General features: G+C 43.5%; 1 protein-coding gene across 4 annotated transcripts; it reads right to left on the bottom strand.

Annotated features, from left to right (window-relative positions):
* Window positions 1-333: 333 nt before the first annotated feature.
* On the bottom strand, window positions 334-13714 carry LOC135939067 (protein yellow-like). 4 transcript variants are annotated; one of them, XM_065483229.1, is made up of 7 exons: window positions 13530-13714; window positions 11991-12334; window positions 11375-11678; window positions 10784-11157; window positions 9685-10006; window positions 8887-9172; window positions 334-1103 (listed from the first exon to the last, which is right to left on the bottom strand). In XM_065483229.1, exons 2-7 carry the CDS (start codon window positions 12306-12308, stop codon window positions 941-943), a joined length of 1767 nt encoding a protein of 588 aa, XP_065339301.1. In that variant the 5' UTR covers window positions 12309-12334; window positions 13530-13714; the 3' UTR covers window positions 334-940. The 4 variants fall into 4 exon arrangements, with proteins under 4 accessions (XP_065339301.1, XP_065339303.1, XP_065339302.1 ...); XM_065483231.1 differs by lacking the exon at window positions 13530-13714 and adding an exon at window positions 13359-13381; XM_065483230.1 differs by lacking the exon at window positions 13530-13714 and adding an exon at window positions 12396-12702.
* Between the last annotated feature and the right edge of the window lie 156 nt (window positions 13715-13870).

Here is a 13870-nt window from a genome sequence, read left to right as displayed (position 1 = left end):
CAACCGGTTTTGTAGGAGAGGAGTGGGAGTATTACTAACAAAGCGCGCGAACCAACGCCAAGTAGCACCCCCGAGGCCTGCTCCACTAACAAGAATTTATAATGCCAACTTTTAATTAAGTAGAGTTTCAAGTGCAGTTTAAAACTACAATTATGTACATTTCGGTTCAATATTTGGCCCCGGGCATATGTGCGACCGTAATTAAAAAAAACTTTACGAAACCTTTTCCCTTTTTCAGCGTGGCAAATAAAAACAATTAGTTTATTTTAATTATGAGCTCTTTTATTTTATCATGCCGTAGTTTTGAGGTTGCAAATAAAAAACTTTTATAACTCTAATTGCAATATTTGTTTTCGGTTCTTTATTTGTTATTTAATTTGGTTATTTTCAACAATCACAAAATAAATTTCTTGTGTGTGTTAGACTATATATAATCTGATGAAAGTAAACTCTACTTTCTATTATAATATAAGGGTCGTTGGCTTATCTGCATTGGTATAAGTAAAGAAAACTCCCTGCCATATAAAATAATTACACGTATTATATATATGAGGTTCTGCTCAATTCCTTTCTATTTTTATTAATCTAGTGTAGACCGAAATTTAAAAACTTCAGGCGTATTTTTTCTCCCTACTGTCCAACAAGTACGATATATCTCAGCAATAACTATGTTTATATAACCTCAGATGGACCAGTTTTTGATCCGTTTTGCTATTTCTGTAAAACAACAATTTCAAGGCTGCAACACACAAGCAAAAACTTAGCAACTTGCGCGCGAACTCATAAAAATATTCATTAACATGATTACATCGTCAACTGCTCCACTTGGATTTCAGTTTCTTCTCTCTTCACAGCATTCATTCTCTTTATACATTTTTATATGTGACCATTTTCATTTTTGCTCTTCTCAATAAGCGTCCTCGCGCACTGTCCGCACCACTCAGCTGACAGGGGCTCCGTTGGGCCCTTCTTCGCGCAGGGCCCGCTCAAGCCAGTCGGTCTCTCCCTCCTCCGAGTCAGAGTTTTCCGGTTTGAGCACTTCCAGGGTGTCCGAGAGAAGCAGCTGGTTGTACGTGCGACGGTGGTGCTTTACTGGTGGCGTTCTGAAGGCAAAAATCGACAAAAACGTGATACAATTTACACAAATTAAGTTATAAATTTTCAAATTCGCATCAGTTGTAAATTCATGATGTGCTATTTAATTTTTCACTGATTCAAGGATTTTCCTACGAAATTTTGTCTAAGATAATAAAGATCGAGTGTAAATCGTTCATAATTCTCGCTTGGAGCCAAACGAGTGCTGAATGGCGTCAGTCCAAATTCATCAACCTTTCAATACGTAATGATTTATTTTCGAACGATGATGTGTCAAAATTTGAAAAGTCTGAGAGGCTGTCATGTTAATTATCAATGGTCCAATGTGGGTCAGTGTTTTGCTTTGATTAAATTTGGTTTATTTCTGTGGTCCGAGTAAATATAGCCCGCCCGCGATGCCTAAAGGGACGAAGAGCAGAATGCAGAACAACAAAAAATAGATAGACGTCCGTCGAGGAACTCTCAAGGGGCGAGCAGGATAAATAAACGGACGAGGGAGCCGTAATTATGCTTTTATAATTTCGCGGGGTGGCTTTGTCGAATTGTTTTAAAAGCACTTTTTCGACGCGCAGCGCAATAAATCTTTTCGCACGCCGGCGCGGACAAAGGCAAATATTCAAATGAGCCAAATTGACTTCCGCTTTTAACCGAATCCGCCTTTGTAATTAGGCATTATGTATGTTCCGACGCGTTTCTCGTTTAAAAAAATCCAACTCCCCCTCCTGGCAGAAAGGCCGTATATTCTGGCAGCCGCTGGCGAACAATTTGACGCGTTTTCGCTAATGGAAGTGCAAATGTGGCGCGGCACGAGGAGCTCGCGTGGAAAACTCCCGTCTCCAGCATCGGATAATCGTGTCCAAGAGCAATTATTTCCGTCATTAAGTCGGCTTCCATGCACGACCACGTTCTTTTTACATGCATATTTTCATAATTAAAAACCAGTGCTATACAACAGCCGCGTACTATGAATATAATTTTACAAAATTGTAATATGTTAGAACGACGATAAATTTTACTACTATTTTCATTGCGTATATTTAAGTATACAAATGCCCTTTTTTAAATAAACTATAAACCGACGTAACTCGGCTCGATTAGCTCTTGGCTTGTTGCGAAGGGTTAGTACCGAGAAAATCGCCTAATTGACGATAATTAACGTGAGCGCAGGCTGGCAATCGGCACTCGCTATTAATAGACGCGCGCGCATCGCTCTTCATGTGACCATGCAGTGGCAAACAAGCTCCCTCCGCCGCACGCGGTGACGCGTCACTCATTTGGCACCCACTTATTAGTCCGCTTAACACATCTTCCACTTCAAATATTTTATATCAGCTGGACGTGCGAATTGGCTCACGGCGACGTCTAATTAGGCCCTAACGTCATGCGAAATCGTGCGGCACCGCACACGCTAACGCAAAATAAATGACTTTCTTCCACACACACAAACTCACATCGACGCTAACACTTGTAAATCAGTTTATTTTTCAACAGCATGTTTTCATGTTAGTACATGGGGCTGTGTAAAAAGCAACCTTAAAAGGAGGAAACGGTGGTCAAGACGGAAAACAACAACGTGGCGATGGCGAGTGAATTGCTGGTGGCGTCGTTCGAGTCCTGCGACGTCCAGTCATTGTACATGTACGACTTGGCGCCAACTGCAGCCTTGATTAGCCTGAAGTTAGTCTCATCCAGGTTCAACTTGCGCTGCAGCAGCGCCTGCAGCTTGTTGGCGATCAGCCACAGGTTGTCGGACGCGTCGAAGGCGAAAGTGTCCGGCCACTGCAATACTTCTTTATCCTGGAATGTTTAAAAATTGTTGAGAAGCTGAGGAAATCACGGACTAGATAATTGAAGTCCTTTAAGATAACTCAATGTCAGTAGACAGAAAAAAAATTATAAAAAGGCTCAATTGTTTTTTTTTCATAACGCAAAAATTTAAGTTGCCCTTGAAATCTCTAGCGTCAATTTTCTTCATGCGAATGCATTTCCTTTAATGGTTTAGCGTATTTCTACAAAACTATTTTAGCTTAAGTGCCGGATCACGCAAGTTAGCGTGGATTTCAACCATGTAACTCTTCCATCAATCGCGTAACAACAAAAGTCAGGTCAAGGATTATAGGGCAGCAAACAAAATTCCGTGAAAAAAGTGTAAACATTTTGATTCTTCTACTCAACGCTGAATTGATTTTTCCTCCCAATTACTTAATTAATGTTACTGCCCAGAATCTACAGAATCGTATAAAGAGCGGCTCGCGTGTTTTGTTGATTTACGAGGACAGCTCTAGATGCCACATGATACGCGCGTTTCCTCTGCTATATTGAATTACACAAAACTGCGATTACCTCAAAAACCAGTTCCTCCCTGAAGGAGAATTTGGTGTCCCAGGTGGCGACGGACTGCTTGCCGAGGAGACCGAAATACATGAGCCCCTTGTTGTCCATGGACATTCCCCTGGACGGCGCGGACTTGGTGCCGACCGACTTGACCGTCAGCTTGTCGCTACCGGCCCTGAGCTCGGACACCGGCACGGAGAACAGTTCCGGGGAGCTGAGGGTGCTGAAGTACAGGAAGGTCCTATCGTTCAGCGGCGAGAGGGCGAGGCCGCTGACGCCGAGGTCGCGTCCCAGGGGCAGGGGTTCGTGCTCAGGCTGGGCCGCCAGCATGGACGGATGCTGCACGCGCCACGATTTCTTCTTGCCCAGGCTGAACACGATGATGTGTCCGGAGGCGTCCGAAATGTACGCCAGCCAGTCGTCCGACGTCTTGTCCAACACCAGGTCGGACAGCAGGCTAGAATTACGCGAGACCACGTCCTCGGGGAACTCGTAGCGCAGCTCGATCGAGTTGTTGTTGTTCAGGTCGAAAATCAGCAGCTTTGGCGGACACTTGTCCAGGTCGGAGCGCCGCTGGTTCTTGCGCGTGAACAGGCGGCCCGCGTCCACTGCCCACAGCCGGCCGTGGGAGTCCACTTCAAGGCCGAAGACGTTCTGAAGGGCGCTGCAGTTTCCGATTCCCTTTAAAAATGTTAAATAATTTATTTATGGATCCATAAAAATAAACTGCATGTAAAATATAAAGAGATTTGAGTTCATTCATATTGACTAGGTCTCAGCCGTTCCTGATCTTAAAAAAATGAAAGTGCCCTTTAATCACTTAAAAATTCTAAAAGGGGTCTCTATTCGTATCTTGAATTGAGATTATATTTTTCGTTTTAAAACAATGAAAACAGGGAAAACAGCTAAAAATAATGTGTAATACAAGTTTATTTTTTTAATCTTCCTGCGCGGACCTTATCATTTTTTAATCAAAATCAATGGAAATTTAGAGCTAAGTAATAATAAGTGAAATATAATTAGCATAAACCAAACTTTTTTTAATTTTTAACACTAATTTTAAATGTTTGTAGTTTTTCTTATGATTTTCTTAGGACTACAGGAGTGTTTGAAACCTACTCGAGGAGCAAAAACCCAAATATTTATCAACAACAAACAACAAAGGAATAGTTCGTCTAATTTCATCACACGACGGCGAAAATTTCTTTAGCAAAACAAAATTATTTAATTTGTTTAATTTAATTTAAGTTATTTAATTAATTTATATCATTCGTTATACATTTATTAATCCTTGCGTGTTCACCAGTGGAAAGTTTTCCTCAAGTAGTTGATCGCATAGAAAAATATAATATGCAAATGGGAAGTTGCGAAACTAAAAGAGCATTAGATTAGAATTATTGTCATTGACCTTTTTGAGCAGGAATTTGAGACAAATTTAAAACTTGGTATGGAGATGAGTCAACAAGCAGAGGATAGCGTTAATAGCTGCTCCTTTGAGGACAACGAAAACACACCAGCTTTGTTTCTCGAATGTTTTCTTTGTTTCTTAATTTTCTGACCTGCGAGTTCAAGGTCGCTAATTGCAATTTTTAGCTTTTTATTTCTACTTTGGATTGTTTTGTGAACAAAGTATTTATTTTTATATTCTTTTGTTTTCAGAGATATGCTCAAATGAATAAGACGAACTGCGCATCCTTTCGCATTTGAGCAACATCGTTTAAAGAGCGTAATTGTATACCTCTTAACTCATCAACAGTAAAAATTTTATTTAAAAAGAAATCTTCGCTCGAGGATAGGAAAATGGACTTGTCCTCATTTTTAAGCAGGTTGCAATTTTTAATTCCAAAAAGCGACAAAACAGATGTGGCTAAAAGCTTTATTATTTACGAGAAATTTAAGTAGGACAAGTCACTCCAAAAATCACTCAACATATTGCTTTACTTTGTTTAATGTTGAATTAAAACATTGATTTGATTACTATATTGTATTGCAATAATTATTGTTCTGCATGGCTTTCGCCAAAAGTGATTTCTGATTCCAAAGATAGCGCGCACAAGAAAAAAAAATCAATAATACCTGCATATCCCACGAAGGGAACGGGTGCAGTTTCGGCGACGTCGAGGAGGCCCCATTCGACGGCAGCCAGTTGAGGGTGGAGGGCACTCCCTGAAGGTAGCGCGGCACGCTGACGAAGACCCTTTGCCCGAGGACCGCAAGGCCCGCAGGGGCATTGTGTTCGGGCTGGTAGCGGCCGAGACTGAGCGCCTGGGCCTTGCTCGAGTCCGTCGGCCACGCGTAGTCGATTTTGTTCCACTGGTAGACGACGCTGAAGTTGAGGGTGTTGGCCGAGGCCGCCGTCAGGGCGAGCAACGCCGTTGCGAGCCACGAGAACGCCGTCATGGGTGCGTAGCTGGCGACGCCGAAGCTAAACTGAAGCGCGACGGGCTCTGAAGAAGAACGGCGGCGGCGGCTGCGGCGGCGGCGGCGGGGACCGCCCAGGAGGGGAGGCACGCTGGCCGACGATCGAACGGCCGCGGCAGGTATAGAGATTAGCAGTCCCTCCACCTGACACGCGGACGGCGGGCAACGGTCATTATTTGGATGGTTTCTCGCAGCAGAGAATTAGAGACGAGGCAGGTGGATTAGCCGCTTGCTTTTGATTCTCGCGCAGCAGGTTGAAAGTGAATCCAATCGCTCTAGCGCGCGGCCCCTTGTTTTTTTTTATAACAATATATAACCGAAGCAACGGGGTTCGTCCGGTTAAGGTGGAATCCGGTTGTGTTTTCATTCTCGTTGCGGCGTAAACGTGCCAAGCTTCTTCAAATTGGAATATAGTTGAAGGAATTTTGGTGCAAGAGTGGAATTCTCCTTGTATTCTTGCTGCCAAACTTCAGTTGGACTAAAGCCAAATATTTCAGACGTCAGATTAATCTTGCTGCGCTCCCAGAGAGAACCTCAAAGGGTTGAACTTTTTTGATGAGCACGACAGTTTCTAACAAATTAAAAAAAAAACCACTTACAATATTAGAAAATGCCTCGGCACTCACAGCCGCGACGGAAATCTGTGAAAGCTGCTATTTAATTTCCGAAATTTAAGTGCCGAAACCAACAAACGACTCCAGCCGAGCAGCAAACCGTTTTACGACTCTATTTAGAACGCGCGGTTTGACCGGCTGATTATGTATAATAAAAGCAACCAACGAGCACCACACAAAGAGCGAGTCGAAATGAATGCGCGAGCGGCAAAATGAGTGCATCTGGCGTGAAATCCATTTCATTTCTCGCCCAGTCTCCCACTAGGTTAAGTGCATCCCGACTTATTTTGAAAGGGCGCGAGCATAATTAATACGAGAGCCACAAGACGGAAGCAGAGACGAAAACGCCTCGAGTGCAGCGCGCATCTGTGATTTATTAAACACTCTCTGCGTTTGCATGACAAGAAAAAAAGCGGTCCTCGATTGGCAAGTTATCGAGCGCCAAAAACGTTTCAGCACGCGCAGAAAGGAAAAGTTTGCTTTACACCGTGAGGCGTGTATTCGTCTTGGGCGTGATCCAGCAAACTAATTTTGTTTTATTATGCAGAAGGAGTAGCTGTTTTTATATAGAACCGGTTACGTGTGTGTGCTCGTCTTCCTCTTTTATCATTTCTGCGAGTCTGCCCTTGCAGCTCGCTGCTCGCGCTAGACTGAATTTCAGCTAAGTCAGAGCTCCGGAAAATTCGCCAGAAGAGAGCGTTAGCGTTTTGTTCTAACAATAATCGCCGCCGATTACGTCACTCTCAAAGGCCACTCATTGATAATTGTTAAGGGAGGGGCGCATTTCTACAACACAACAACCATTCATCATCACGCCGAAATACAAAATGGATAGGAATGCGAGCCCAGAATGCACGTGTCTATTTTCTATTCGGTCGAAAATATGGAAATCAACGAGACACGCCTACGTGAACACCTCGCTGGTACGGTACAACTCATTAAAAATATTCAAGCAAAAGGTGATAGTAATTTTCAACCTTGTAATAATGTGTAGTAAATAAGGATAATGTACTTCTAGGTATTAGTGCACGTCATCAAAAAAGAAATCACGGCAAAATCTGTAAAATTTATGCATTATGAAGACCTTTTTCAATTTATACACACCCTGCGATGTTGGGAATCTCAAAAATGGATTAAAAAATAGGAAGAAATGTGTCATCTTGTGAAATTATAAAAAACATGACATATTTAATTGAAGCATTATTGTAACAGACTTTTATTAAATATTGTTTTTGTTGATTTCAAAACAATTTCATCAACAGCAAATTGCAAATACACGAAGGTACGTTCTCCTAAACTTGCAGCCGTGTTGAAATGAGAAAAAAAAACCAGGGAAAATAATACTCCTAATCAATCAACTTGAGCACGAGAGTCAACGGGTTGGAGATAAACAGGTGCCCCCATGCGCGCAGCGTGTGTGTTATTAGCAGCGCAGGGAAAGGCTCCTAGTGTGTGCTGAGGAAATTGCGCCCCCATAATTTCCTACCCCTGGTCGGCACGCTAAACATCTGGTTGGCCGACTTTTGCTTCCCAACGGCGCGGCTGAATTGCATAGTACACATTACGGCCGGCTCTCGCATTTTCCACTGCATCAAACTGACGGAGCGGCATGCGATTACTCGCTCAATAAAAAGGTCGTGACCTAATTTGAGCCTGCGGAGCTGCGACTGCATGCCATGGATAAAACATCATTTTACTTTTCCATTAATTACTGCGATCGATTCACTCTAAAAAAGGACGATTTAGAAAAAAAATTGGAGTCAAGACAATAGTTGACAGCCTTGGACCCGCATAAAATTAAAGTCACGCGCACGCACTATTTTTTCAGTTCCGTTTTTCCCTCCGTGAATTTTGCTGTAAGGACACGTGATCGATGACCCCGAAAAATTTCGCTCTTCGGGTCCAGCGGCGGTTTCTGCCGCATTTTAAGGCCACCCTGATGAGTTGTGTGGGCGCTGCTTATGGGGTCAGTGACCTTTATGTTCCATGTGGCGCGCTCGCGACTGCTCTTTTAGTTGGCAGCCGCAGAGTGGAGGGCGCCTCCTCTCCAATCCGATTTAATTCGACAGTCCCAGAAACGCGTGCGTCGCGATTTTTTTCGGGTTGGGATCATAGAATGCCGCCGTCACACAGGCGAGAATGAATCGAAGGGGTGACGACGCAAAAAAGATGTTCGTGTTCCGGTGACATTTCGGAAGAAATCGTGTGTTCTTTTTATGTTACCCCGGGGAGATGGAAAGGTTAATGTTTTTATGGAAATGTATGTGCAGGGGCGAAATTTAGGTTATAAGAATAACTTCTATATTTGGAATCCCACAAAGTTCCAGCCCTTTTGGCAGACACAAATCAAAGAATTGTTGAAATTTTTAATAAAACTTGACAGTTAATTTACAACTGATGCAAAAACATATTTGCTACTCACCTGCCAGCAATTACGACCGCGAGTGCAGCCACGACTGCAGCCACCGCCGCACTCCAGAGGGTCGGACTTGCACCTATGAAGTGGAAGCAAACGCCAGCAGCCGCCGATCCAATAGCCAGACCCATTCGCCACGACGAGGAATTGTAGCTGGAACCTAAAGAGCGCTCAAGAAGGGCTCCCCCGGCACCCTGGAGGACCCCCAAGAGCGGAGCTAGCGCTGGACCCTTAAGCAGGGGTGCCAGGCTGAACTCTAGAGCCAATACCAGCAGGCCAACCAACGCACCAACTGGAACAAAAATTCATTGGTTTATAATATTTATTTTTTAAAAATGGCCTTTCAACAAAATGAACGAGAAAAATACAAAAGATTATTTGATCATCTTTTAGAGAAAGTGCAGTTTTTTGCTGTACGATTCAGTTCTCATACAGATTTGCAGACACCAAGAAAATTAAAGGTTTTCATTCATGTAAAAAAACCTATTGAAACAAATATTATCAATGGGCCCAACTTCACTACAAAACATAATTATGGTGAATTTTTCATTAAATTTTGTGACACTTGAAAAATTTCCAAAGCCTTTTGTGAATTGCTAAAATTGTCAAAATGAAACTTTTTACTGCATTACTGGTTGTCATCACCTGCAAAAACGTTGAATTCTAACAAGAAAAAATATCCAAATCCCATTATTATTCTTCCCCAGATATTTGTTATAATTAATTATAAATTGAAATAATTACCCGAAAAACAATCGGAAATAGAAGGATTTTCAATCATTGAAATATTTTTAATTTAAATACCAGGATTTGGGGCTGCCCTGGCCCAGGCCAGTACAGGAAGGGCGATGATTCCCTCTGCCACCATAAAGCCGCCGAAGATGAGTTCATAGTTGAAAGGGAAGCCGTCCAGTTCAGCAACGTGCCACAGCATGAAAGTCACCCCCGCACCAAAGGCCAGGCCTGCGAGACCGGCGGCCAGGCCGCGGGCCACCAGGCGCAGGGGGGCTGCGGGGGCGGTGCGCTTAATGGGGGCCGCGAGTTTGCCAGGAGGCAGTGGCAGCAGCACCAAGGCGAGGAATGCAGCCACGCCGTACGATCCTGCCGACGCCAATGGGTGCAGCACCTGAGGCACAAAAATAAAATTATAAATGCATTTCTAACAGTCTCCATGGTGCGGATGCGGAGATAACGAGACGGGAGATTAACTAATGGAAAAGCATCCATGTTGACACTTTGGAGATGTTTGAGAAAGCGTTCCCATTTATTTAACTGCTGGATGGGTTATCTGCCTCGGTTTTTGTTAATGAATATTTAAAACGAATTTTATGCTTTGTTAGTTTGGTTTGAGCAGTGTTGATGTAGATTTATTCTGAAGGTGGTGTAAAAAATACAATTTATGAATTAACACATGGCTCATTGCAATAATTACAAAGAAGGTCGGTGCCTTACTTTGAGAAATCATCCGATAAAAAATAAAAAAGATTATAAAATTATTAAATTGTCTGCTGAATAAATCATAATTGAACTTTACCTCATTTTCCAAGAATTGAAAATTAATGAATTAATCTCAAATCTCAACATATTGTGGCTCAAAATACATATATATGGTGCTTTATTATTTGAGAGAAACAATTATCTTATAAAAATTGTCATTTAAACTAAAAATATATCACTGCAAAAATACCTTTCCTTGAGTCTAAACACCAATAAGTCATACACAGGTCATAAATAATTCGGTTTATATTTTGCAGTGCAGAGTCCCTGCCATATTTTTTGTCAATTTTCAATCTGACTTTTCTAGTCTATTATTTCCATTATTTATTAAGGAAACTTAACTAAAAAATCATCTTTAAGAAATTGCTATTTCTTCGTATTTCGTTTTTTTTTTTAAAAAACTTACCGCTTGATGCAGCCCCCTAGCGACGAAGCAAGGTGCGCCCCAGGTCATGACGGCGGCCAGCGTGGCGAGGCAGACGGCCGACAGCAGTCGGCCCCAGGCCACGTGCTCACCGCTCATCTCGAGGTGTTCGGCGTCGTCGAGCCGCTGGCGCCAGAGAGCGGCCACGGCCGGCTCGGCCAGGCACGTGAGAGCGGCCGCCAAGCAGCAGAGGACGAACGCCGCGCGGAACACCGGAGAGTCAGGTAGGTCTGAGACGGCCATCACCGAGGCCAGGCGGCGGCCACGCCACGTGTCTGTGTCCGCGTTGTTGTAGTCAGGGTAGTTTAGGGAATTTTGGTACTCGTAGATCGGCGGCCGCCGTTTCGCTTGCGGATCTGTGACGATAGACGAGTATTTGATTTTTCAGTTGAAAGGTATGCAACTCGCACGACTCCCATGCGTAAATGATTGCATAGGCCATGCCCCTTGATTTAAATGATTTTATTGCTTCATTTACAAATATTAAAGTTTAATAATTTTTCTTAGGTTTTCCTATTTCCCAAAACATAATCGTATGAATTTATACTACGCAGAAGTAAAAAAGCATAGTACCTTCAATTTCTTGAGGGTAACCTTGCTGACCCATTCCGTAGTCGTCTTCAAACAGAGTTTGCTGGTTGTTGTCATAAACAGCCATCAACGTAGTGGTCACAATCAAAGGTGGAAGGGTTGGCGGCGTCGTTGGTACGGTTGTGGTTTTCAACGTGGTGCTGGCCGACGAGCTTTTCCCCAGACTGGTCTTCAGCATGATCGGCGGTCGAGAAGAGGTGGCCGCCTCGGTGGCCGCTCTGGCCATAATGCCATTCACTGGCGGCGTAACTGTCAGGTTAGAGTTGCCCATGCAGTGTGTCACGTCCTAGAATGTGTGAAAAAAATCCATTTTGAGGGCAAAATAAATTAAAAAACTATATACGATTGGAGGAAGGCAGGAAATGATATAATATATTTTCATCCGCCATTCCTTCAAATGTAGTTTACAGGATATCGCGATAAAAATTATCAATTTAATTAAAAAATTTGACACCGATGGTAACGTTCAGAGCTTATTGGCAAAATATTTAGGGCCGAAAATATTTTTCCAGGCATATTTAGTATGATAATTAATTTTAGTTTCCCTCTTTTGAAGGAACATAAGGAAAAAATTGTACTTTTATCTTTTCATACTGACCCTTGGCGCACCCGAGGGAGGCACAAAAACGAGGCACACGTGAAGGGCGGCAGCGAGCACCAGTCCGAGGACGATGAGCGCCCTTCGGCGGAGGCCGGAACGTCGCACTGCCAGCATCCAGACGGGTGTCAGCAGCATTTCCACGAGGGCCTGGGCGGCGATCACGAGTCCCGCCTCGAGGGCCGTCAGCCCAAGGTAGCGCAGGAAGACAGGCAGCAGGGGCAACGAGAGGAACGACTTGCCCACCAGCACCACCGAGAGGAACGCGTTCGTCATGAGGCGGGCGCACTCGAATTCGTGCAGCGACGGCAGCACCATTTTCGCTCGAATGTTCTCTCAGCTCTCTGAAATATATATCTGATTTAAATACTCTCGAATAAATACTAAAAAGAAAGGACAAACAACCCTCTGCTAAAGTGTTCACCGACCGTCTGATGCAGAGAATTTTCCTGCTTTAGATATATTTCTAATCTGTTTCCGACACTTGACTTTTTTACTGGGAATAAGGCTTCATGCCGGGTACACACAACATGGAAAAATAGAGCTGCAGTCGAACTGCTTGCTATGAGGGATTTCGATAAGCGCAGACTTCCGTCACCACCAGCACAATCACTACTTTTAAAACATCTGCGCTCGAACGATAAGCCGGCATAAAATAAAGCTTCTCGTGCAAGAGAGATCGATTTGAATTAATTATACCACCGCCATCAACTCGAGCTCAACGTAACAGCTCTTATAGAAGTTCGTACACAAAATAATTGACAACTTCTTTATAAATTCTTATTGCGAATTTAAAATGAGAAAATGTTAACTAATAAAATGCATAATTTTCTTCCTAGTGGTAGCGGAAAAATTAAGCAACTTTCAACAACCAAACGCGAATTTCCTTGTTGCAAGAAAAAGACTACAATCAATGCGACAGTGAAAATTTGGGTGTTTGTTGAAAGAGAATACGCAATTTACCGCGACCAGGACTATTTGCAGGCTCATATAACTTTTCCAATTATTATTTCATGAATAGGTACACACTGTGCTTTTCAGAACTATAATAGAGCAACAATGTGAAAAATTACTAACCTACAAATCGACTTGGCAGTGTAGAAATACGCGCATAACTCTACAAAAGAAAAAGTCGAAAATTTTAATTTCTCATAAATAAAGGGCAAAAATCAATTCAACAACAAAAATTACATGTTTGTTGAGCTATCATACGCGTAATTTCTACGCTGTCTGCAAGTCTAGATGCAGATTTCAAATAACACTACTTCCTGCATGTTGTAATAAACTGCGATAAAAATCAAAACGCAATGAATGCCTGAGCATTGTTGCAATTTGCAACCGCCCAATAAAAGTTCGTCCGGTCACGACCTTTGGCCTTGAAACAAGCGACCCAGAAACCACTGCCAGTGTGTTATCAGCGGTCGAGAGGGTGAGTGTGTGGTGTGGCCAAGCATGCAGGCACCCAGCTGCGCCAGACAGGCAGCCAGAGCAGCGAAGAAGGGAATTCTGCTAATTTAACAATGTCGTCGGTGAAGTTACCTCTGTCCGAATTGCTGCGGGGCAGATGCAGCGGACTCAGTCGGTGTGGAGACAGACAACAGAGCCGCAACCTGTGGCGACAAGCGGGCCGACGGCTGGGCTGCTTGACGACCGGGCGCAGCTTCCGACGTTCCGACAGCGCGTTCGCTCGCGGAATATCGACCGCTCGCGCACAGTCGCCCCCCACTCCCACCCCCGCGCGCCGACGACCGCCCCAGTTCTCATTCACTTTTGCCCTTTTAGCTGGAAATGAGCGGGGCAGCCCGACGAAGAGGCGAGACGTCGGAGCTGTTTTACGTGCGGCCGCAAAGAAAAGAATAAAAATGCAAGATCGATTTCGT

The sequence above is a fragment of the Cloeon dipterum genome, chromosome 3 (genome assembly GCF_949628265.1).
Source record: "Cloeon dipterum chromosome 3, ieCloDipt1.1, whole genome shotgun sequence".
Classification (NCBI taxonomy): domain Eukaryota; kingdom Metazoa; phylum Arthropoda; class Insecta; order Ephemeroptera; family Baetidae; genus Cloeon; species Cloeon dipterum.
The sequence above is the reverse complement of the archived record's forward strand: the minus strand, read 5'-3'. Positions and strand labels throughout refer to the sequence as shown.

Coding starts and splice junctions, on each gene's coding strand:
- LOC135939067 (XM_065483229.1), bottom strand. CDS start 12,308: ATGGTGCTGCCGTCGCTGCACGAATTCGAGTGCGCCCGCCTCATGACG. Junction 11,679..11,990: donor CTCCCTCGGGTGCGCCAAGG/GTCAGTATGAAA, acceptor CACACATTCTAG/GACGTGACACACTGCATGGG. Junction 10,007..10,783: donor CTAGGGGGCTGCATCAAGCG/GTAAGTTTTTTA, acceptor TTTGTGCCTCAG/GTGCTGCACCCATTGGCGTC.